Source organism: Mauremys mutica, chromosome 20, assembly GCF_020497125.1.
Source record: "Mauremys mutica isolate MM-2020 ecotype Southern chromosome 20, ASM2049712v1, whole genome shotgun sequence".
In the NCBI taxonomy this organism is placed as follows: Eukaryota; Metazoa; Chordata; order Testudines; family Geoemydidae; genus Mauremys; species Mauremys mutica.
This window is the reverse complement of record NC_059091.1, coordinates 17,379,445-17,404,485: the sequence shown is the minus strand read 5'-3', so window position 1 is coordinate 17,404,485 and position 25,041 is coordinate 17,379,445. Positions and strand designations below refer to the sequence as shown.

At 45.0% G+C, this 25,041-nt stretch overlaps 1 protein-coding gene and 1 long non-coding RNA gene across 2 annotated transcripts; one reads left to right on the top strand and one right to left on the bottom strand.

The window, feature by feature from the left end:
- The first annotated feature begins 734 nt into the window (after positions 1 to 734).
- LOC123353819 lies at positions 735 to 18,812 on the top strand. Its single transcript, XR_006574572.1, has 3 exons — positions 735 to 863; positions 1,281 to 1,304; positions 18,404 to 18,812. It is a non-coding gene; the product is annotated as an uncharacterized LOC123353819 (long non-coding RNA).
- On the bottom strand, positions 17,660 to 22,595 carry LOC123353818 (maestro heat-like repeat-containing protein family member 2B). Its single transcript, XM_044995232.1, has 5 exons — positions 22,487 to 22,595; positions 21,017 to 21,151; positions 20,633 to 20,735; positions 18,833 to 18,898; positions 17,660 to 18,005 (listed from the first exon to the last, which is right to left on the bottom strand). The coding sequence occupies exons 1-5, from the start codon at positions 22,586 to 22,588 to the stop codon at positions 17,923 to 17,925; spliced, it is 489 nt and encodes a 162-aa protein (XP_044851167.1). The 5' UTR covers positions 22,589 to 22,595; the 3' UTR covers positions 17,660 to 17,922.
- Positions 22,596 to 25,041: the final 2,446 nt, after the last annotated feature.

Sequence of the window (25,041 nt, the reverse complement as noted above, 5' to 3'; positions counted from 1 at the left end):
CTGGACAAGCTCAGTGAGAAGCATGTACATTATACTGCTTGCTCAGGGGTCATTGCTATAGTAACAGCCAAGTACTGGCCTAGATCCTCAAATACAGCTGAGCTCCAGACTCTGGGTTGTTCTAAATTACTCTGTCTTGTAACAGCCATTGCTGCACTGGAGATAGCTGTAGCACAACGCACACTGTGTGTGCCAGCTTCTGTTCCCAGCTCACACCCCATATACTTGGGTGGGAAGCTAGGAGTTGGTGACATACAGCCAGCTACACTGATTGTACACTCTCTATGCTGGTTCTCTGGGTGTTAGGGATTTGCACATGCTGGGGAATTCCTAGCTGCCTCTTAGGGCAACTTTATGGCTACTTTGCCCTGCTCCACTGCAACATAGGGCAGCAAAAGGGTGACTTTACAACTAACCCCACCCCTATTGGTGCACCTACCTGTGAGTGTTAGGAGTCTGAGTTCAGGTATCTGGGTTTGGAAAACCCACTCACCTGGCATAAAGGTGTCTGTCAACCAAAGGCTAAATATGCCTTTAAACATCATTCCCCTTGTTTTTCAAATATCTATTTGAAACACCACAATGCTGTTAGCAATTTATGTGCCCTAATCAGCACCTCTGCAGGTGGCTATAATGAGTATTTAGGCTTCTACCTGCAGATTTCAGTGCTTAACTTTAGCCACCCAAGGCCTTTGTATTTGTCTTGCCCAAGCCTATGAGTTGCTGAGGGTTCTCAAACTCCCACTGATGTTATTGGGAGACAAGGATGCTCTGCCCTTCAGAGAAGGCGCTCAGCAGATATAACTCATCCTCCAAAGTCAGCTACTATGATCCTCCACCTCATATCAAAAGGTCACTGAATGGTAAGGTTTTTAGTCTCCATCACCACCTCATTCTCCAGTTTACTACTGTCCCCCTGGGTTCAGGGCCTGTCAGGATTCACCAGGCAGCAGTTAGCAGAGGAGGGCAAAAGGTAGAGGGAGTCTGGGATGTTATTGCTTATAGTTCTCTATAGGGAGACAATGTTCCTGTAACAGTTGAATATTGGAAGGAAATCAGTAGAGACCCCTGCTGCATTGACACATTCCACTAATTCAAAAGTGACTCTATTAAGTAATATGGGTTCCCCTAATCTTGTAGTGTTTCCTGTTTTGGTGATTGCTTTCTCTACCATATCCAGCAGCTTATTCCCGGTCCATGTTCTCATATTGTTATTCCCTGTTTATGTGTATTATGGGGCACTGGTCAAATACTGATGACTTTTCACATTTCTTTTTCAGGTGCTGGCCATGTATCTCACATATGTAAGTAACCCAGCCCCAGATTTTGTATTTACTGTGCAAGAATTTCCTGCTAAACTGTTTGAAGTATCTGTTTCAATTGCTCAGAGGTCTGATTTCTTCTTTCAGAGAAATTGGGGCTTCCTGCATGTCCACTGTAACCATGATGTGGGGGCTTCCTCCCTTGCCCTTTCTCTGCAGAGATGGAAGAAGAGCTCAGCTCAACGCCTTGCTGGGGTTTCTAACCACACTTCTGGGATCCCCACAGAGCTAGCTCTATTCCCTGTAAAAGCAGCAAAGAGACCTGTGGCACCTTATAGACTAACAGACGTTTTGGAGCATGAGCTTTTGTGGGTGAATACCCACTTCGTCAGATGCATGTATTCACCCATGAAAGCTCATGCTCCAAAACATCTGTTAGTCTATAAGGTGCTACAAGACTCTTTGCTGCTTTTACAGATCCAGACTAACACGGCTTCCCCTCTGATACTCTTATCCCTGTAGTTAGTGATCTGGGGTCTGGTTCTTAATCATATTCTCTTCTTTGTTTTTCTGAGAATTCAGTGTTGCTGATGAATTCTGGGTTGTTAGTGGAATGGACTGTGTTCTGGTGAGTTATCCTCCCTCCTGTCTAGCTTATTTCTGCATCTGTGAACTGCGCCTGTTTACTTACAGACTTAGGATTTGTGCCTATAATCGTGTGTGAGGGAAGGCATCTTGCTTTTCTAAGCCAAGGCCCTGTTTGTGTACTGCAAGACTTTATCGGAGAGGAACCATTGGATTCCCTAGCTTCCCCCACTGCACTACAAGGGAACGACTGTCATTGGGTATCTCTGATAGGGTATGTCCTGCTGTGCTCACTGGTCTTGTGACTTCTCCGTATCAGGGACCAGCTCATTTTGTTAATAATTCACATTGGACTAGAGCTGGGTGAAGGCTGATGGGGCAGTTCACTGAGGGGCTCACCAGTTAAACTCCACAGTTCAGAGAATCCTAGAAATGAAGGGCTGGAAGGGTCCTAGCAATATCATCCCATCCAGCACTATACTTAGACCATGCCTGACAGCTCTTTGTCCAATGGGTTCTTTAAAACCTCCAATGATGAGATTCCATAACCTCCCTTTGAAGCCTATTCCAGAACTTAACTATCTTTATAGTTAGAAAGATTTTCCTAATATCTAACCTAAATCTCCCTTGCTGCAGATTTAGCTGATTCCTACTTCTCCTACATCCAGTGCACATGGAGAACAGTTGATCACTGTCCTCTTTATAACAGTCCGTAACATATTTGAACATGGTTTGAACATATTTGAGGGTTGGCTAAGATAAAGAGGCACCTGGAAAAGAGAAAGCAGGTTAAAGGGGTATGTGTGCAGCTTTCTTGGGGTGCCCAGGCTCTGAGTCACTTTGTTACCCATCCGGCGAGAGGAAGATTTTCTCAGGGAGCTGATATCTAGTCAAGCATAACACCACCGGTCTGTTAGCCAGCCTACCAATCTGCACAGGGCTCTGCCAGCCCTTGCTCTGCCAGCCCTTGCTCCGCCTTGCACGGTAACAGTAGTTGCACCGCAGCCCCCAAGTACCTCTGAAAGTGTCCCCCAGTAGCATCAGGTTACTGTCACAGGACACTCACAGAAATTACCGGGTAACAGAATCTAAACAGCTTGATTGGTACAGCTCAGGATCAGATCTTTTATAACCTCGCAGCACTGAAAAATATGTATAGTGGAATAATCCTAAATTTATTATCAAAGATTAAGATTTAAGAGGAACTGAGTCAGGATAATGGAAACAGAACTGGTTACATATAAAATGAAAATCATAACATGCTTCTTACAGTCTAAATTTTACATTAACAAACTAAAATCAATTATTACAGCAGTTTTTCACCTAAAGCAATGGAGAATGGAAACAGAACTGGTAATATATAAAATGAAAATCATAACATGCTTCTTAGATGCTTAACATAACACAACATAACATGCTTCTAAATTTTACATGAACGGACTAAAATCAATTATTACAGCAATTTTTCACCTAAAGCAATCTCCCAGCAGCATTAACCAACATGCCAGGGAACAAACTTTCCTGAGGAAGGAAAAGGGCTTTTTGCCTGCTGTTCCCAGATGTGCCCGTTACTTTGGGGTAGGATCATTGATTAGGGTTACTCTTCGGGGAGGGGGAAGGTCTGTAATTCTATTAATTACAACACAACCAGGATAGCTGGAGCGAGAAGTCTAAGGGCCCTGCCGTCAATCCAAGATTAACCCCACCCCTTGACCCTCTAAACCCTGCCCACCAGTCATTGGAAGTCCCACCCCATGGGGGTATTACTTCCACAGTCAAGGCAGACACATGACTGGAAGCAAAGTGTATCATGTGACCCCTCTAAGAACTCCTCCCACTGTCCTCTACCAATCAGGATGGGTTTAAGCCACTGGGGACCACCCCGAGAGGAGATTTGACCAACTGGGGGAAATTCTGGGGCGAGGTGACCCATCCAGAAGTGGTTCGTGTGACCCCTCAAAGAACTCCTCCCACCACCTTCTACCAATCAGGAGGGGTTTCAGCTGTTGGGGACCACCTCGAGAGGAGATTTGACCAACTGGGGGGAATTCTGGGGTGGGGTGACCCGTCCGGAAGTGGTTTGTGTGACCACTCTAAGAACTCCTCCTACCACCCTCTGCCAGTCGCAATGGGTTTCGGCTGCAGAGGACTTCCCCAAAAGGAGATTTGACCAAAACAGGACAGGTTCTGGGACAAGGTGAACCACCCAGAAGAGGGCCGTGTGACCCCTCTAAGAACTCCTCCCAATGCCCTCTGCCAATCAGAGTGCAGCACCATCACCCCACAAGTCTCAGTGCTGGGCAGAGGAGGACATCTCTTACCAAGAAGACGTGTTCTAGAAATTGTGGAAAGGCTGAGAGGAAACATGGATTCCTTTACCACCCCCGTAAGAACTTCGGACTTTGTTTTAGCACCGAGGACCTTTAGACTTGTGGAGAATGCACTACAGCAGCAACAATTCTGAAGAGAATGAGGGAGCAGCCAAGGGGATTCCTTTGGCCCAGCCATTGATGGATATGCCAAAACCCGAACCCGAAGCCCAACCGCTCATGAGACACTCTGATGAGCATGGTGGCCTCTCGCTGTCCACTACCGTGGAGGAGGAAGGCTATCATGGCTTTGGGGAGTCACCGGCGGACAAGGTGAATGGAAAAGATGTCGCTCAGGTAAATGAATAATTAAGAAGTGACGGTCGATGAGGGGTGTAATAGGGTTAGGAACCTGGGGTTGTGTAAATCTAAAAGCAAGCAGTGGGAACTTACATTTGTTTCTTGTCTGAAAATCTCTCAACAGCTCGACGATGCCTTTCTAGAGGACCCGGAGGCCCTGGACAGCATTGCATCAAGCAGCAAAGATGAACCAGGTACACCTTGGTTTTGCTCAACACCACTACAAATTGTTGAAGAGGTCTCTGAGGATGCTGGCTATGAGAAGTTTAGGAGGAGGCTTGGGATGGAACTCGCTGAGCCAGTGCCACGTCGTAAGCGTAAAAAAGTTATGCGGACTATTGTATGTATTGCTCTTTATGCTGTTCTTAATCACTGTCTTAGGGAAAAGCTTTTTGACGATTATGAGGACTGTGTCATAGATGCGCCAGCCCAAGGGCACCATGACTGTGTGACTTGGACTTCAATGAATATAAACTGCAAGCTCCAGGGCCTGTGTGCTGAGCTGTGTTTGGAAAGCTTATTGAACACTATTATTGCCACAGGGGATGCTATGCAATGTCTGTGCCTAACCCAAGAACATTTAGCACAAGGGGTGACCTTGATAAATGTTATGCAATTCAGTGGAGACCCTGACCATGTTGTAAAGAAAATGTCCAAACTGAAAGATGCTGCTTACAGGGTTATATTGGCCGTCTGGTCCACACAAAAAGTGACAGAACCCTGCTTAAGAAAAAGACTATTTGTAAAGAAATCTAAAAGGATTAAGTTAGAGAATGGTGAGGGGGAGAAACAGGCAATATAAAACTTGGTAGCCGTAAAGTAAAAAAAAAAATCTATTGAAAAAGGGTTTGTGACTTTCTGTGTTTCTATTAGAAGGTCTCTGGCCCTTAAGTGAGCTAAGAGTTTTAACGAAGCGTCTTGGTTTGTTTTCAAGGAGCTGTATGTCTTTTACATTAAAAAAAATGGTTTGTGAGAACCTAGCTCTTGTGTCTTTGTGTAAAAGAGACTCATTTACAGGAAAAAGCTGAAATGTATGTTGTGGGAGGGGAAAAAAATCCTAAACGTTTTTACAGTGTAACCCTTCTGCCCATCAGAGTTGGCAGCAACAAGGGCCAGGCTCAGTGTCTAGAGGATCCATTCCAATAACACAATGCAAAACCAGCTCAAGCCCCCTCCTACTACAAGCTAAAATCACTGATTACTGTGTTAAGTAGTAGGGGGGGGCCTCAGTGCTGGTGCATCACTGGCCAAAAGTAAATTCAGCTCTACAGTCTGTAACTAGACTCCTAAGAGAATCAAAACTACCTCTGATGTTAGACAATGGAGAGAGACAGGAGTGCAATTGGGGTTTGAGGCCTTTAGAAGCAGGCCCACCCCCACCAGGTACAAATACCTGCCCCCCACCTCTCTCAGTTCACTGGGTTTTGGAACCGATGTCCCTTGACTAGTGAGTGCTACTTATTTGATGGTGAGTCCTTCCATCATAAAAGGCCGAGTACAGTTCCACTGTCCTTGATTCACATAATCAGGATAACAACACTTTATTCTTCCTGCCCCATTAACAGAGAAAGTGGGGATCCCACAGCAGCCAAAGTGACCATTTGGGCTACTGTGGGCTCATGCTAGGCGGGGTGGGTGTGCCTGTGTAAATGAGATCAGTCCCTGAAGTTCTTTTCCACAACTCACCACCAGCTGTCAGGGCAGAGCTCATCCTGACTCTGCTTACAACAGTAAAAGAAATAGGGATCCTTCAGACATGTGTTTGAGTACAATAGAGTTGACTCATCCTGTTGAACTGAATGGTTTTAACCACACCCTCACTGAATAGTGAATAGTAACTGTGATTACTTACCTTTGTTGCCATAGGGATAAATTTGATGGGTGTGCACCCATGGTAAGGGAGGTGGGTGGGTGAGTTCTGATTAATATGAAATGAAACAGAACCTCAGGAATTCGCAGATGCTATTGGACAGTTCAGATATAACCCCTGGAGTTGGTAGAGCACTATTGGACAATTAAAATGTCCAGGAATTGGCAGAACTCGAGTGGACAGTTTAAAGGGCCCAGGAGTTGGAAGAACTCTATTGGACAGTTCAAATATGACCCCAGGAGTTGTTTGAATTCTCTGGGTCACTCTTTCGAGCAATTCAAAGCCATTAAAAGTTTAAAATAATATATTTACCTGAAAAAAAAAACCCACACACAAGAGTCTAAACCAAAACTGAAATGTTTCAAGGGGTCACAAACCTTCACCATGCTTTAGAACAAGCATTTGCTCTAAAGACAATCAAACATTTAAAAGCTCTGGGTGCTTATTATGGTTCTGATACAACCATTTTATTTCAACCCCCACCCCACACTTTAACCATGAAAGAAACATGTTTAAAAAAACAAGCCTCAAAGACATGTATTGATATCTGCAAAGGGTCCCCACTTGGGAATGGGGCAGTTACATTAAGGATTGGGGGATTTACTGTTTAATACTGTAAGAAGCCCTGACAGAAAAACCTATTTTAACTAAAAGAAAAAAAATGTAGCAAAAGCAGCTCAGTTGTGCAGACAGCTTAATTCCCCCACCCCAGCTCACAAAAGGGAATGCTAGGGAGGGGGCCTAAAGTCCTTAAGTCTCTATTATTTCAGAGTTGTAGCGATCAAATCAACCTGCTAGCTACTATTTGGAAGTCTGTTTGAAACAAAGGGTTAGGATGGTATAAAAACTTCAGGTATTTTGAAGACTATCTTTTTCAACAGAAACTCTTGAATGGCTGCTGGGCTGCAAGAGGAGGTATGCTCCCAGTTTTTAACTCTGAAAATATATATTGTATAATATCACTCGTTGGCCATGCTGTCTTAGTAAATAATGGTGCCTATGTTTATTGCAGTGTGATCTGTTTAGCATGGAACTAGTAACTTTGAACTGTATTTCATCACCAGGCCAAGGTAAAAACAATTTTAACTGTAGTTTTGCTTAATAACTTCAGGTATTACACAGGTTGTACAGGGATTTGGGGGTAATACTAACTAACGTCGTTGCTTGTTCTTTAATCCAAAGCCCCAAACACACATGAGGGAAACAGAACAAGCATGTGCCTGCAACACTTTATCCTCTAGTAGAATGTAACTTTCTGCAAGTGGCTTTTAAATGCATGTGGGTTTATTGAAAAGTATTTTGTTGCAAACTCCATTTTAAAACTGTGTGTATGTGTGTGTTTGTGAGTGAGAAACAGGCGGGTTTTTTTAAAATATATGGCTGCACACTGATGGTAATGGTGTATTTCAAACTAAGAGAGTAGGGTTTTTTTTCTGTGCAAAATGTGTTTTAAACTGGATTTTAAAAGTTCATTTTAAAAGCAGTTTGGTTTTTATTTTGCAAAATGAGGTGTATTTAAAAAACTGTTTGTGGGTTTGTTGTGTTTTGTTTTAAAGTAGTAGAAATAAACTCCAAACTCCTGTTTGTTGTACAGCCTGAAATGGATTATTTTGTTTTAAAGCTAGGACTTTTTAAATAGAAAAACACCCTAATGAATATTTTATTTTTAAGTTTACAAGATAGTCATGTGATGTATAATAATAATAATATTGTCTGCTCCACAGTACAGTCAAAACATGAGAGACTCTTAGACCAGAGGGTAAACAAGGTTAAAAGAAAAAGAAAAGAGACAGCTGAAAAGAAAATTTCACCAGTATCAGTGACTAATGGATGGATGAAGCCCAGTAAATATATTGTGTTTATGAGTTTGGTTAATGTATGAGGTTTTGTATTTTAAGTAAATACATAGGTGGGGGTAAGAAAGATGGTAAAGTTAAGTTTTGAAATATGTTCCTCCCCCCTAGTCAGGCATGTGCAGCTCTCCTGACAATGCTGTAGTCAGAGCTACAGGGATACCTCCACCAGAACCGCCAAACAGAAATCTGTGTTGAGACCTTTAACAACGCAAAACAGCACAAGAGTGCAGATGAAGCATCAGGGCAGTCCAAACCTCATATGTGTCAAACCCAAGGACAAAACAAAAGACTCTGGTTAAAACCAACCATGCAAACACAACTCCAGTTCCTCAGTTCCACACCAAACCCTGAGAAAACTGAGCGAAAACGCCCACATTCACAAACCTGGAGCACGCACTCTAGGGGTTGTGAACATGCACAAAAACACACACATTCACAAACACGGAGCATGTGTTCTAGGGGTTGTGAATAAAAAACCAAGGACTGACAAACCATTCTCAACATCATAAGCTCATCACAGCTCCCCCATATTCTAGTATTTGGGAAAAGTATGATGCTTCATTCAGAAAACTGATGGACGCTGTATCCTCTGTGGTTCTAAAAGAATGGTATTCTAAAAAGATTTGGGGAAAATATGATGCTTCATTCAGAATACTGGTGAACGCTGTATCTTCAGAGGGTCTAAAAGAAAGGAGGGCTGGAAACCACATTGAGAATGCAAAAGCTTTGGTGGGTGACTTTTTGGAAAATACTTCAATTTTTCCAAAGGGTGGCTCTGAGCAGGCGTGATTAGTCGTGGAAAGAGACCTGGGTAACAGGGGCACCCTCAAGGCTACACATCAGCTCAGGTGTAACTAAAAGGGGGAACAGTGCTTGGTGGACAAACAAATGGCTGCCAAAAAGTTCCAGGCCAGGGTCGCTGTAAAAATTTTAAAAAGGGCTAAAGAGTTAATGAGGGAAAAAAAACAAAAAAGAGATGCCCCCTACTGGAGGCTCTCAAACTGGCTTGTCTGAAAATGGGGAGGCGGAATCAGACTCTCACACAGAGTCTGGTTTAGAAAATTCTCCAGAGGGCTCTCTAGATGGGTCCCCGTCTACTCCCGATGACCCTCACGGAGGCGCCTCGGAGTCTGACTCTCAAATAGCATCTGATGTAAAAGATGCCACTGATGGCCCCACAGAGGAAACGCCAAGTAACCCTGAAAATGCAGAGGTGTATGTGGAGAGAGTGAGAAGTTGGCAACGTGAATTACCTAGATTTGGGGGGGTCGGTATATTGTGAGGAATTTCGTTTTGTCAATCTTGAGCGAATAAATTCAGCTCAGCAGGTTGAAGCCAGACACAGGGGGATACAGTTAGTTCTCGATGACGTTAATGGTAGGGTAGGCTCTGATGATTATGTTCAATTACGTTTAGAGACCTGTAAGTTAACTAGCCCTTTGTTTTCGGTCAGAAGAACTAGGGATGAGCTGTCTGCTGAGGATTTCTCAAATCAGACCTCAAAGCTGCTACAGAGCAATGAGGGCCAGCTCTAGGCACCAGCAAACCAAGCATGTGCTTGGGGAGGCACAGTTTCAGGGGTGTCATTCCAGACACCGGGTTTTTTTTGCGCTTCGGCAGTTGCTGACCCTGAGAGCAATAGAGAGTTGCATGTCAATGGGACATTGCGCCTCATTGTGACAGTTGTAAAAACCAGAGGTGGAGGCGCTCGTAGAGTTTTAAATTCTATCCCCAATAGTCAAACCATGCATAAAAAGAGACAATGTTTAGTAGACCTGACTTACACGGATACCAATCTGTGTTCTGTGGGCGGGATCTTGGCCGGCATGTCCAACCGTAAACCTACGGACGTGGAATTGTTAGCAGGGGTGAGAAAGATTATGCTCAATGACGTAGCAATTTTTGAACAGCATTTAGGAGTCAACATACAAGTGATGCTGTATGCGGCAAAAGGCAGATGGGGCTCTTTTTAAAACAAGTGGGCCCAATGTACCCCAAGACTTATTTCATCCTGTTGCATGATGAGCATTACTATGGGGTTCTGGTTGTCAAAAAGTTGTTCGGAGCGAAAAATTGAGTTTTGCCACACGGCGTACAGTCAGGCCCACTCTTGCAGGTATCGTTGCCACCTCTGCTTGAGAATAACATGCTCTGAGGGCATGGGCGTGCAGCTGAGGTGTCCTAGCTGTAGACTATATTGTCAGTCCAAAGAGTGTTTGGACAGACACATCGACTGTGCATCGAAAAAACAAGTTGAATGCCTGTCTAAAACTTTGTGTGATAACTGTCGGTCTTACATGGACAAGCAGCACAGGTGTAAAGGGAGACACTCTAAGCAGTGTCAGGGTTTGATCGCTGGTGATATAGACAGTCACCTCTGTTTTATGGACAGCCTTAGTCAGCCTGAATCCTCAGAAAAGTATATTTTTGATGATTTTGAATGCCCGCAGGAGACTGGGTTGCACACTCCCAATTACATTTTTGCTACATCCTTAAAGCCAGAAAAGTCCTGGGAATTTAAGGGCAATGAGTGTCTTTCTATGGTTGTTAAGACCTTTATTGGCAAAGAGTTCTGGGACTACACATTCCTAGCGCACAATTCCAAAGGTTACGATGCGTACTTCATCGTTAGACAGTTACTGAAGGAAAAGATGTGCCTAGAACTGATCACTCAGAGTAGTAAACTAATGTGTGTGGAAGTTAAGGCCCTGGGCATTCGTTTTATAGACTCTTTAAACTTCTTGCCCATGAAGCTTAGCAAGCTCCCACAGATGATGGGGTTTGAAGGGTGCAAAGGCCTATGCCCGGCATGGAGCACTATGGTGTAGAAAGCATGATGCCCAGAAAATAAGCAGTTTCTCGACTGGTATCGGGACCACAGGTATGAGATGTTTAACTTGCAGAAAGAGCTCGCGTATTACTGTCAGCAGGATGTCAAAATTTTGAGACAGGCTTGTATCCTATACAGAAAAGAGATTATGAAAATGATGGAAAAGGGAGATATGGTAGACAGAGAACCTGGTAAATTCACCAAGATAAAACTGTGTATAGATCCATTCCGGTACATAACACTGGCATCTGTCTGCATGGCTATGTACAGGTTTATGATTTTGGAGCCTAACACAGTAGCTCTTCTCCCTCCAGACAGCTATCACAAACAGAAAAAGAGTTTTGACCCCATCTATTCAGTGGCTGTCGTATACCTCTCAAAGAAAATATACAAATACGGCATGCTTTACAGAGTGGGGAACTACAGGTAGGCCCCTACTTTTTAGATGGTTATGGCAAAGTTGATGGAGTACATACACAGCCTTTGAGTTTAATGGGTGTGTCTTTTCTCCAGTTGTGTCACCTGTCATTGTGAAAAAGCACAAAACTCTATGATGGGGACAACTTTTGGGGTTCTTTATTACAAGACGCAGCTCAAGACCGACTATCTGAAACAAATTGGTTTTGTAGTGAGGACTCTTTGGGAGCACGAGTGGGAGTGCTGAAATACTCTTTGGGAGCTTGCAGGTTTTTTGAACCGAGCCCAGTTGCCTCTTGTGCCTAGGGATGCTCTTCTGGGGGGGAAAGACAAACGCTATCCGCCAATATTACAAACCTAACCCTGGGGAAGAAATCCACTATTATGATTTTACCAGCCTGTACCTTTTCGTAAGCAAAACCCAAGAATACCCTATCGGACACCTCAATAGAGTTTATGACAAATCTGGACCCCTTGCAAATTATTTTGCAATTGCGAAAGTTAAAGTGTACCCCCCATGAGGTTTACCTGTCAGTGGGTGGGAAGCTTATGTCCCCACTATGCCAAATCTGTGCGGAAACCGAGCAGCGGGAGACGTGCACCCATACTAACAAGGAGAGGGCCATCCTGGGGACTTGGTGCACGGTGGAATTGAACACGGCCATAGCGAAGGGGTACGTGGTGGCTAAAATCTATGAAATCTGGCATTTTAATGAAAAATCTGATGAACTCTTTTCAGAGTACATAAAATGACACCTCCCCCAGAAACAAGAGGCTTCAGGATATCCCAGATGGTGCACAGATGAAGAAAAACAAAATAAGTACATTATTGATTTCTACCAGAAAGAAGGCATGTGTTTACACCAACACAAGATCAGGTTTAACCCCACTAAACACCAAATCGTTAAACTGTTTTAAAATTCTCTGTGAGGTATTTTCAGCCAAAGAAGAAACCTACCCAATACCAGCAGTGTGAAAGACCCTGATGAATTCTTTCAGTACCTGTTTTCCCCCAACTACAAGATTTCATCCTGCTAGTTTATCAATGATGAAAGCGCGTGCGTGTTTTAGAAGTACACAAAAGACCGGAACTCTGTCACTGGAAATACCAATGTTTTCATAGCCTGTTTCACCACTGCTTACGCCCGCTTAGAACTAAATAATCTCCTAGACAGGTTGCAAGAGCGGTGCCTGTATCATGACACTGACTCGGTGATATTTGTGAAAAAGGAGGGTGACTGGAAGCGAGCGAGATTCCGCCAGATCAACACATCACCGAATTTGTGTTGGCAGGCCCAAAAACATACGGGTATAAGCTGTCGGGGGGGAAAGGCCTGTATGGAAGTCAAAGGTATTACCCTAAACGTAGCAAACTGCGAAAAGATCAACTTTGACAGTTTGAAAGATCTAGTCCTGGACTATTGCACGGACCTGCGAGAAAACACCTTAAAAAAGATAGAGGTGCAGCAGCCCTCTATCGTAAGGAACAAAAATCAGTGGCAAATAGAGCCAAAAACCCTTAAGAAAACACAGAAAGTCATTTACAACAAGAAGGTCCTAGGAGAAGGGTTTAAAACCCTGCTCTACGGCTTTTAAAATGGATACGAGATGGAAAAACCCCTTTTCTGCAATTTTCGCGGGGCCTAGCAATTGTGGGAAAAGTTACTTTATAAAAAATGTGTTGGATAATGCCAAACAAACATTGTGTTATGCCTGAGAATATTGAATAACATGGTTATAACAATCATTGCAAGATACGCATGTCTAGACTTGTTGAAACATGTTTTGAGCAAGGCTAGGCATGCCCAAAAATCTAAATTTATTTTGTACAAAATTCATCACCATCCGGTCATTTTGCACTAAGTTGTTAGAACACAATTTTAAAATCCAGTCAAAAGATAAACCCTTGCTACGATGATGTAAGAAAAACATGCAGTGAAAGTCGCAGGTGACAGAGTGGAGGTCTTGTAATTGTCTATTGTGAAACCAAATCTAGGGGTCTCTGAGACAGCTTGCTGCCAAGGAGCCAATTGCAAGGGAACACATCTAAGAAATTCTTTTTTGTGTAAAGGTCCGTTGATAAAACACGTGAGAGCTGCATGGTGTCCATGTTCACATATAGTCAAACAGAACTGTTCTCCTCTGATTTATCTCTATGACATTGTCAAAAACCCCGTACACAATCATATTGACGGTGATGGTTAAAGCCGTCCCAAAACGTATTTCTGCTCTCAGGTTCCTGGTTTTAATCAGGGAATAGTGATCGGCGCATTCCTGGTCAGGAGACAGGTCAAAGGCAAACAAGGTGTAACCCTGTGCAAACTCCTCATGGCCGATTAACAGAGAACAATCTTCCATGTGTTTACCAGGTGTCTGTAGCAGATTCATGTATTCTCTCACGCAGCGTCCTGCCTCGAAGTCTGGTTGCAGAGGCTTGGTTGGTATCTGTTCACCATCCACATACAAGGCCACAAAATTAATATCATAATGTTTAAAATAAAAGGGATTTTTAGTGTAACTTCCACTAACGGCATCATTATCCACAAACCCTAGGACAAGCATTTTGGGTAACTGTTCCAAAAACAGGTTCTCCTGGTTCCTGACCCTGCTGCCCACCGGGATGCGAAACACTTTCATTCCCACACGGTCCACAGGATATTTAGCATTAGTGGGAAGTAGGGCCTCCACGTGCCCCAGACAAATACCCAGGGCCACCTGTACTTTCTTCACAAAAAGGGATGCTGATACAATGCACAATTTAAAGCCTTCAGCTGTACTGCCCATTAAACAGAAGGCGTCTTTACTGTGTGTCAGTTTAATTTTCACATCCACTCTGTTCAACGAAAGTTTTTCTTGAAAAGAACAGTGCGGGAGACATGGCCTACCACATCTTTAGCTATGTTTGGAGCGGCACATTTTATGTGGGGTTTAATAATCTCTAGCCCCCTCCTCAAAAGCGGTACAGCTTTTCAAAAGAGGCTAAAGAATATTCCACCCACGCCAGCCCCGTAGATCACAGGGGCCCCGTGATATCCAGGAAGGGCATATCCAACCTGGACTTTGTAATAGTACCTGTAGATGGTGGGATCGTTGTAATTTTTTAGAATCGCCATCATGTTTTGCTTTTTAGAAATCTCGCTGTCTTCAGGGACGCAGGTGCACCTTGATGATCACCTTGCCAAAGTGAAATGAGACACGTCTGTTCTGATCTGTCTTTATTGCAGTGGTAATGGTATCGATGTGCTGTTTTCAGACAGGAACATAATGAGGTTTATCGTAGATGATGGTGACAAACTCGTTGTTCCTTCCTTGGACAGGGAGACAGCGTAACAGGGGAACAGAAAAGTCCCCCACCAACTGATGTTCTACAATATCTGTGTACAGATGCAAGGAATTAAACCCCCCTGTGATGTCTGCTGGGAAGTATAATTTTTGGACGTTGCGCTTGGGGCCCAAACCTAGAATGTTAGCTAGCTCCCCACTGGTAGAAAACATATAAGTAAAATCGGCAGATTTAAGGCTAACTTTTCTACTCACAGGGTCGTAGTTCATATGATCCAATAATTCAGGAATGGGTGAGTAATAACCTCGTCGTAGGAGAAAACTCCATGCCATATCTCCAAAGGTGATTTCAAAAGGGGTGTCTTCGTTGACAGTGTTCCAGCTGTTCGGGTATTGTATTTCCACTAACCCACCTCCCAGGCACCCAGGAGATCCAAGGCCTTAATTAGACGTATGGTGAAGTTCGAGTTGGTGTTTTGAGGGAAAACTGCAGAGCTGGCATTGCTGGGCAAAGGAATGTAGAACCCGCTGTCGCTCATTTCTCTCCCTCTCTCTCTGTCTTTGCAGGAGGAATGGTTTTGGGGTTTTTTTTGTTCATGTCTAAATGTCGCAGAGTTCAGAAGCTTCCACCCAGCTGTTAAACTTATCACCCCCCCTCCAACCATTTAACTAGTAGCTGCTTTTTTCTCCCTTTTCCTTTTTCCACTAGAACTTTTTCGATCCTGTACATCCTGTCTTGTTTGGGGTTTTCTTTATGTAATTCTTCAGGGTAAAAAGATCCAGTAACTGTCTCACCCTTGTAATCTTTTAATCGGTATACAGGTCTCTGGCTCCTGGTTAAGGCTTCATCCATTATAAATATCTCATTGGTAAACATCCCTTCATAACCTTTTTCAAAAGCTCCTTTGGCCTCACGTGGTCGCCTTTTCTGAAAGGGGCAACGACCGGTTTTCTTTTAAAACCATCTCTAGAAACCGTTTTCCATACCTTCAGAGAATTTGTAGGGTTAATATCAGCGGGCCTGGTACATATAGTTCTGGAAAAGCTCTGGCTGTAACTCTTTATAAAGTCAGGTAGCACATCAGTGTAGTGAAAGGTGTTATGAGCTGTAAAGTATCTCCACATCCTCCACATCTTTTTTAAGTTCTGTGAAATCGCTCCACAACCCCTGCTTTGACTTCCTTATTAGTAACAAAATGGTGACTGTTGTGCCGTTTTAACAATCTGCTAAAAGGTTTGTTTAAAAATTCTTTCCACCGATTGGTTTGTAATTTTTGAGGCACGTGACCTTTGCTAAAAAAAAGCTTTAAAGGCCTTGGATACCTCATCACTCGTCCTGTCTTTTAGGCCTCAGGCCCAGGCATATTTGGATAGAATGTCTATCACTGTTAAGATGGACTTAAAACCACTGTTGTGTTTGTAGAACTGGTGCATATTTACCAAATCTGCCTGCAATTGCGCATCCACATCTGAAACGGTCTTGTTTCTTTTAAAACGTATTCGAGCCGGTTTGTGTAAAGTGTAAGCCTCCTGGTGTGAAAGCCAAGCTGTTATCTGTCTTCTATTTAAACTTTTACTATGCTTTCTGGCCACTTGAAAAAGGATTCACCCCGCCAAAGCTCCCAACTTCTCTGGGGGTGTAATACATTTTCTTTAACAGAGCCGTCTGTGGAACATGACTGTTCCTGGTACCATCTTTTACTAACAGAAGTATGGAGGGGGACACATTCATATTGATACATTTAAATCAGTTTAATTAATCACCTGGTTTAACACAACCTTTTACAGCCGCCTGTAAAAATGGATGCCATGACCCCTACTATGGGGGAGTCTGAGCTGGTTCATTCTTCTATTTTGTCCTTTTCCGGATTTTCCTCTTGAGATCTGTGTCTCAGACAGGAGCAAAAACAGCTGATGCACGATATAGTTACTTCCACAGGCTACCGATGTGTAGGTTCTCAAAGGCCTCTAGAAGGGCATCGTTGAGCTGTTGAGAGATTTTCAGACAAAAAACAGTGTAAGCAACCCCCTGCTTGTTTTCAGATTTATGTAATGCCAGGTCCAATCCTAAGCCCAATACACTCCCCATGATTGCCCGTCACTTCTTAACCATTCATTTACCTGAGCGATGTCTTTCCCGTTCACCTTGTCCGCTGGTGACACCCACAAGTCATGATCACCTTCCAACTTTAGGGGGGGGGACAATGAGAGGCTGTCACACTCATCGGGGTCCCTCATGGAGGTTTGGGTTTCATGGTCGGGTTCCAACGTATCCCTCAACGGTTGAGTCAAAGGGCCCTTCTCGGAACTGTCACTTCTGAAGCGCTTTCTCCACACAAGTCCAAAGGTCCTCGGGGCTAAAACAAAGTCCGAAGTTCTCACGGGGGTGGTAAAGGAGTCCATGCTTCCTCTCGGCCTTTCCACAGTTCCTAAAACATGTCTTCTTGGTAAGAGATGGCCTCCTCTGCCCTGCGCTGGGACTTATGGGGTGATGGTGCTGCACTGTGATTGGCAGAGGTCATTGGAAGGAGTTCTTAGAGGGGTCACACGACCCTCTTCTGAGCAGTTCACCCTGTCCGAGAACCTGCCCCATTTTGGTCAAATCTCCTCTCGGGGCGGTCCTCTGCAGCCAAAACCCATTGTGATTGGTAGAGGGTGGTGGGAGGAGTTCTTAGAGGGGTCACACAAACCACTTCCGGACAGGTCACCCCACCCCAGAATTCCCCCCAATTGGTCAAATCTCCTCTTGGGGTGGTCCCCAGCAGCTGAAACCCCTCCTGGTTGGTAGAGGGCGGTGGAAGGAGTTCTTAGAGGGGTCATACAAACCACTTCCAGACAGGTCACCCTGCCCCGGAACTCCCCCCAGTTGGTCAAATCTCCTCTCGGGGTGTTCCTATGGGTGTGAAACCCATCCTGATTGGTAGAGGACAGTGGGAGGAGTTCTTAGAGGGGTCACATGACAAACCTTGCTTCCGATCATGTGTCTGTCTTGACCCTGGAAGTAATACCCCATGGGGTGGGTCTTCTGGTGACCGGTGAGCAGGGCTTACGGGGCCAAGGGGTAGAGTTAACATTTGATTGATGGTAGGGCCCTTATACTACTGGAGCGCCTTATTCTGTTTGTCTCCGTTCTGCTTCATTCGCCAAGCGCTCAGCCAGGACAGATGTCACTTATGAGCTCAGTTGCCACCAGCTGGACAGTGGGACTTGGGTCTTTCTCTAGGACCTGGAGAGCTGAAATTACAGAGGACATCACATTAGTGAACAGTCAAATCACAGCTAAGCGTGATCACAGAACCTTGAAGTACCTGAGCAGAATGATCACATGGAAAAATGTGACCCTGGGCTCAGTCCTTCTATTGGGATGGAAAATACATGAGAGATGAATATGTCTCACTTTTCATATAGTCCCCTGTGCCTGAAATAGCTGGAGACTTATTACTTCTGATACCACGCTACAGCAGCTCTCCAATACAAACAAAGCTTTAGGTTCCCCCCTTGGGTCCCTTCCATGCTCCCAACTCGGGGGAGATCCTGACTCTACCAGAAAGCCATCCACTCTGCTGTAAATGTAAGAAGGTCCATTGTTTCAATTGTTTCCACTTTTAAGTTTATTTTCCATCTCTATTCAGGAGCCGCTGCCTGAGCTCAAATAAACCTGGAATTTAACAGAGGCCAGGTCCAAGCTGGTTTGCGCATGATACAGGGCACCTACTGGAAGAAAAATTGCTGGTGGGAAATTTGGGGTAGCAGAAAGTGGCTACAACTTCTTCTCACCTGGGGAGTCCACAGAGAGCCAATAAAGCCCAAAGTGTGGATAGCACTGGCTGGGGAGGGGGCATTGCCAGGACAACCAGGAGATGCACTGACTCATATCACACCTTCTGCAGCTTCCTCCTTCAGGGGAAATTAAAACGGATTTTCTACTGGGCAAGAGTGAATTTGTCCTTTGATGTGTGGCTGATGCACTTTGCACCAGTGGTATCGGTTACTGCTTCTTGTCAGCTAAATTCCTTTATAACTCACTAATGAGCAGGACTTCAGCTGTATTTATCACTTACACATCAGCAGATGTTCCAGGTCCAGCCATTTCATACGCTGAGTGTCTGTGTGTTCCAGGATGATGCCTAAAGACACAATGTCAAATAAATAACAACAACAACAACAACAACAAAACCTTCCCTTGTTGAGTGCAAAGTGATATTGGCAGCCCCTAGACAGGTCTTTGGCGCCTCCTACTGTGGGCCTAAGGGTGAGCTGTGGGCAAGAGGATGCTAGAGCAGTTTAGAGTCCACACTGAAGAGAATGAGACATTTTTTTAAAAGAATGTTTACATAAAACCCATTTGCTTGAAACAGTCTGTGCTCCGCTTGCCACTGCTGTCAGTTATTGGAGACATACTAAGATAGTGTCTTGGTCTAGTGGCCTGAGCAAAGGACTGGGGCCAGGAATAAGCGAGTTCTAAGCAGGGATCTCACAAGGTGACTGATAGGTGAGCCCCAATGCCTGCCTGTCTCACATGGGTGTGCTAGGGAGAAGAGGCCACAGGGCCAAAGAGGAGGAACCTAATGCTTCCTTGACAAGGTGCTGTGGCCAGGAAGGTGAAACAGCAGGCGCTATGGGGAGGTAGGCTGCATGCCTCCCAGTGATGAAGTCGCAATGAGGAGCACTGAACAACACTGGCTAGGTCTGCACTTTGAGCTGGGGGTATCACTCCCAGGTCAGTGGGATGGGCCCACACTAGCTCTGACAGCGCTGGCATGCTACAATTAGTATGTGGCTAAGGCAGCACAAGCAGTGGGAGGAGCAGCCACCTTGAGACTAGACTTTGGGGTTTAGATGGGATCGTACTTGGGGTGGTTGAACCTCCTGCTGCTCCTGCCATCGCAGCTACTCTCTATTGTGACAAAGTTCCTCCTCTACCTTTGTGGGTCCTGCGCTTATGGGCAGATTTGCTCACCTCAGTGATCTTCCCCACAGTCTGGGTCAACTCCTCCTGTGTCTGATCAGGAGTTGGGAGGCTTGGGGGGAACCCGGGCCCGCCCTCTACTCTGGGTTCCAGCCCAGGGCCCTGTGGATTGCAGCTGTCTATAGTGCCTCTTTTAACAGCTGCATGACAGCTACAACTCCCTGGGCTACTTCTCCATGGCCTCCTCCAAACACCTTCTTTATCCTCACCACAGGACCTTCCTCCTGGTGTCTGATAATGCTTGTACTCCTTAGTCCTCCAGCAGCAGCACCCTCTCACTCTCAGCTCCTTGTGCCTCTTGCTCCCAGCTCCTCACACGCACTTCCTCTCCTCTGGCTCCTCCTCGCCTGACTGGAGTGAGCTCCTTTTTAAACCCAGGTGCCCTGATTAGCCTGCCTTGATTGGCTGCAGGTGTTCTAATCAGCCTGTCTGCCGTAATTGGTTCTAGCAGGTTCCTGATTACTGTAGTGCAGCCCCTGCTCTGGTCACTCAGGGAACAGAAAACTACTCACACAGTGACCAGTATATTTGCCCTTACCAGACTCCTGTACCCCACTGGTTTGGATCTGTCACACTATTTTTAGCACACAGCGCTGGTCTGGGGATGTCTCATCAAGCTGGGAATTATACCCCCAGCTCAAAGTGTAACCATGCCCTACGTGACGGTGTCCCAGCCGCTACTACTAAATGGCTGCACCGTGCTTTCCCTGCAACAATCCCGAAGCACTTTATAGCAACTAATGAATTCCTCCTACCACCACCCTGCAGAGGGACATTAACATCTCCATCTATAGATGGGAAGCTGAGGCACAGAGACATTAATGGCACAGTGGGATTTTTTCTGTCTCCCTCAATGGGAATACCAAAAGGGACACTGGGCACCATCTCTCACCAGCTAACTTGGCGGCAACTGCCCGGATCTCTTCCCAGCTGCTATAGAAGTACATGATGGTGTTTTTGTATAAGTTCTCCAGCAGCTCTGCATTCTCTTTGACCTAGAGGAAATCAGGGACACATGAGCTCTCTCTGGCTAGAAGTGCCCTTTGACTGCCAGTACGTACTTTTATGAACCACAGGTAAATAAGGGAAAGAACAGGTGGCTGGGTAGAAGTGGGAAAAATGGGACTCTGGGGCAGATTTACATTTCCCATCACCCTCAGTCAAATATCCCACTCTTACAGTTATTTACATTATCCATCACACATCCCCCCCACACCTCCACACCACCACAAACCACTCCAGTCAATAATCTCATACAGTTTACCAGCTCACTCACAAGGTGTCTGCAAATGTCCACCTGGAGCTTTTCAGGCTTTAACTCGGCTGTGCCACCAAGGTGCTCATTAATTGTACTTTGGAGTCTCTTCAGTCCCAAAAACGGGAAACAGAGGTGAAATGTAGCTTTGCATTCCTGAAAAAGAGCATCACACCTGAATTGTTCCCTACCGAGTGCTGTGTTCATTCAAAGGGAACTCATCTGCGTGACTGCTCATCTATTCCAGGACAAAAAGGGATTCATCTGGATGTGACTGGTAGAAAACATGCAGGAATGAGTAATAGAGGGGAGAGCTTCCACTGAAACCATTGATGTTTCATGGAGGTAGCATCAATGGGTATGGCTACACTTGAGAGTTGCAGCGCTGGGAGTTACAACGCTGGTCGTCCAGCTGTGCAGGGACAGCGCTGGTGTGTGGCCACACTCACAGCTACCAGCGCTGCAGTGTGGCCACATTTGCAGCATTTGCAGCGCTGTTGGGGGTGATGCATTATGGGCAGCTATCCCAGTGTTCAAGTGGCAGCAACGTGCTTTTCAAAAGAGGGGGGTGGGGTGGAGTGTAGTGTGACAGGGAGCGGGGGAGAGAGAGAGAGAGAGAGTGGATTTTTGGAGCCAACACTGTGTATCGGCTCCCTGGCTTGCAAAATCAGAAACTTTTTCCGACCCCTTACTCTTTAACTGCAAAAACCTGCAGACCAGATAAGCAGCTGCCGACTCCCTTTCTCGCTGCTGGTCAAGAAAAAAGCAAACACTCAACCCCTGTGAATCACGCAGGGAGGGGGATATCTCATTTGATTGTTCACAGATTGATCACAGCAAACAGGAGCTGTGTTTGTTTTAGATAAGCAGCTCCCGGAGCCCGGAGCCGCGTTCACAACAAAACAAAGAGAGGCTGCATAACAAAACAAAGGGAATAATTTAGTTAAAAGCATTCTGGGATATCTCCTAATACCCTGGAGGCCAATAACAGTGCTGGTGTGTGGCCACACTTTACGACCAGCGCTGCAGAACCAGCGCTGCAATGATTATTCCCCATGCAGACCCAGGTGTACGGCCAGCGCTGCAGCCAGGGAGTTGCAGCGCTGGATGTGCCCTGCAAGTGTGGACACTTACTAATTGCAGCGCTGGAAAGCAACTCTCAAGTGTAGCCATACCCAATGTCTTTTGGGAACAGCTATACCAATGAAAACTGCTTCACCAGGCACAGCTGTGGTTTCTCCTCTGTTCTGGGGAGGCAGGAGTCTGGGGTGCAGAGACAGACAGGAACAGAGACCAGTCGGGGTCAGACCCATGACCTATCCTGGATTCTGGTGAGGCAGCCATGGACAATCTGGCTGGAACTGACTCAGCAGGAGGGCAATGAACTGAGGGGAGAATTTGGGCCTCCACAGCAGGCAGGAATAGCAGAGCTCCCCTGGCATTGGGAGGAAGATTCTTTTGGCTTAGTAAATAAGTCGCTGTCGGTCTTACCATTGAAACCTTGGGGTTTGGGTCTTGCAGGTGCAGCAGAAGTGTGACCCAGCTCTTTCGAACCTGGTCAGCAAAATACACCTTCCATTTTTTCTTTGTCATCAGGGCCTGGATGCTAAACAGGACAAAGGCAAATGAACAAAGAACATCATCCTCCTACAGCCAAGAAAGCCCCACAAGTTGGTAAGTAAGGGACAATCACTTCACACAGCCGTCTCTTCTACGCTAAAGTAGAGTGATTCCAACTACAGCTAATCGAAAAAACTTTAATTAACCAAATTTTGTTCGAATTTGCTGATTCAACAAAATATTTTAGAGACAGTTCAGTTTTGATGAAATTCCTCCAGAAGCCAGGCAGGGTCCTTAGAAACCTGCCTGGTGTCTTGCCAGTGCACCCATCCTTGGCAGCCAATCTGACAGGCTGACTGGGATTGTGGGCTTCCAGGCTCTCAGCTTCTGGGACCCTGGGAGTCCTGGCTCTCAAATTTGCAACTACCTGGCACCTCTAGCTCCCAGAGTTTCCCGGGTTCCCAGCACCGGGATAGTCTGAGAGCAGACTGCCCTGGGCCAAGGCTTCCAACAGAGCTAGGTTGAAAATAGTAATTCTGTTTCACAAGGAGTTTTGAAGTTTGGGGAGAGGGGTTCCCACAAATAGGAACAAAACCAAAATTTGAAATCTCAAAATTCTCTGCAAAACAGAATTATTATTCCAACCCTCTCACATAAAAATGGTATAGAGCAGGCCCAACACTCTCTATTGCACTCTGTTACTCCCTTTTCACAGTTATCTAGCTACCTAATCTAGTGTTCAGACTTTCTTTGAGGTTCTCAGTGGCAATAAAGAAGAACAGAAGGGTGAGGCTGTGAGAGCAGGGATGTCATCCCCATCCTCCTAATGTTCTCCTCCTCCGTAAAACACCTCCCTTCCCTGGGGCCTAAAATCTCTGCACTCTGACATGAGCAATGCCCAGGGAGTCCACATCACGCATTGTAAATGGAGTCTAATCAAGAGCGGTTGAACTGGGGTTGGAGAGATCTGTTCACATACATCATCAAAGTAGGTCCGGATCTGTTGGGAGAGGTCTCTGAAGGAAGAACCGATGTCCTTCTCTATCAGCTCCTTCAGGACTTTGGCCAGTGCTTTCATGCTCTCACCAATCACTTCAGGACTGAAAATGTAATGTAAGGCCCCGATCAGTATGTCCAGAAGAAACTTCTTGTGCTTTTTCACATGTACAAACAGATGACATTAAAGAACAATTATCACTGATCACACTTCTAAGAAGTTTTCTTTAGCAGTTATGAAGCTGTGGGAATTTCATCAACCCCCTCTCACCCCAGAGACCTATAGCTATATTTCAGACCAGGTACTAGCTACAATGAGCCAAACTCGGTGCCATAATACACGTGGATAATCCTATTATTAGATTTCTAGTTGCTTAGATTCCAAGGCCAAAAGGGACCATAGTGATTATCCTGTCTGACCTCCTGCATAACACAGAACTTCCCCAAAATAGTCTTGGTTTGAACTAGAGTGTATCTTTTAGAAAAACATCCAATCTTCATTTTAAAATTGCTAGTAACAGAGAATCCACCACAACCTTTGGCAAATTGTTCCAATGGTTAATTAAAATTACCATTAAAAATGGATGCCTTATTACCAGTCTGAATGAGTCTAGCTTCATTTTTCCCTATTGAATCTCGTTATACCTTTCTTTGCTAAAGTGAAGAACCCATTATCAAAATGTGTTCCCCATGTGAGTAGTTATAGACTGTCCTCAAGTCACTCCTTAACCTTCTCTTTGTAAAGCTAAATAGATTGAACTCCTTGACTCTATCACTAAAGGTATATTTTCCAATCCTTTGATAATTCTTGTGACTCTTCTCTGCATCCTCTCTAATTGATCAGCATCCTTCTTGAATTGTGGACACCTGATCTGGACACAGTATTCCAGCAGTGCTCACACGAGTGTCGTATTCAGAGGGAAAATAACTTCTTTATTCTTATTCAAGATTCCTCTGTTTATGCCTCCAAGGATCATTTCAGCCCTTTTGGCCACAACTTGGCATTGGGAGCTTATGTTCAACTGATTATCTGCCATGACTCAAGTTTTTTGCAACGTCATTGCTTCCTGGGATAGAGTCTCCCATCCTGTAAGTATGGCCTGCATTTTTTCTTCCTAGATGTATACATTTACATATGGTTCTATTAAAGTGCACATTGTTTACTTATGCCCAGTTTACCAAAGGATCCAGCTTGCCCTGTGTCATAAACAGATAGTTAAGGGTTAAGGTCTCTTTTACCTGTAAAGGGTTAACTCAGTAACCTGAGAAACACCTGACCAGAGGACCAATCAAGGGACAGGATAATTTCAAATCTCTGTGGAGGGAAGGCTTTATCTGTGTTCCTTGTTTGCTCTGTGTGCTCTCTTTGGATCTAAGAGAGGCCAGACATGTCTCCAAGTTCTCCTGGAGTATTTCCTACTATCCAGTATAGTGAGTATTAGTTAAAAAGGCGGATTAGTCTTTTGAGTTGCTTTCTATATTTGCAATTG

What these genes read in the sequence shown, in the direction of transcription:
- LOC123353818 (XM_044995232.1), bottom strand. Translation starts at nt 22,588, where the DNA reads ATGACAAAGAAAAAATGGAAGGTGTATTTTGCTGACCAGGTTCGAAAG. An exon ending in CAAACCCCAAGGTTTCAATG is followed by an intron (nt 21,152 to 22,486) that starts GTAAGACCGACA and finishes GCTCTTTTTCAG; the next exon opens with GAATGCAAAGCTACATTTCA. An exon ending in CCTGGAACATCTGCTGATGT is followed by an intron (nt 18,006 to 18,832) that starts GTAAGTGATAAA and finishes CTGTAATTTCAG; the next exon opens with CTCTCCAGGTCCTAGAGAAA.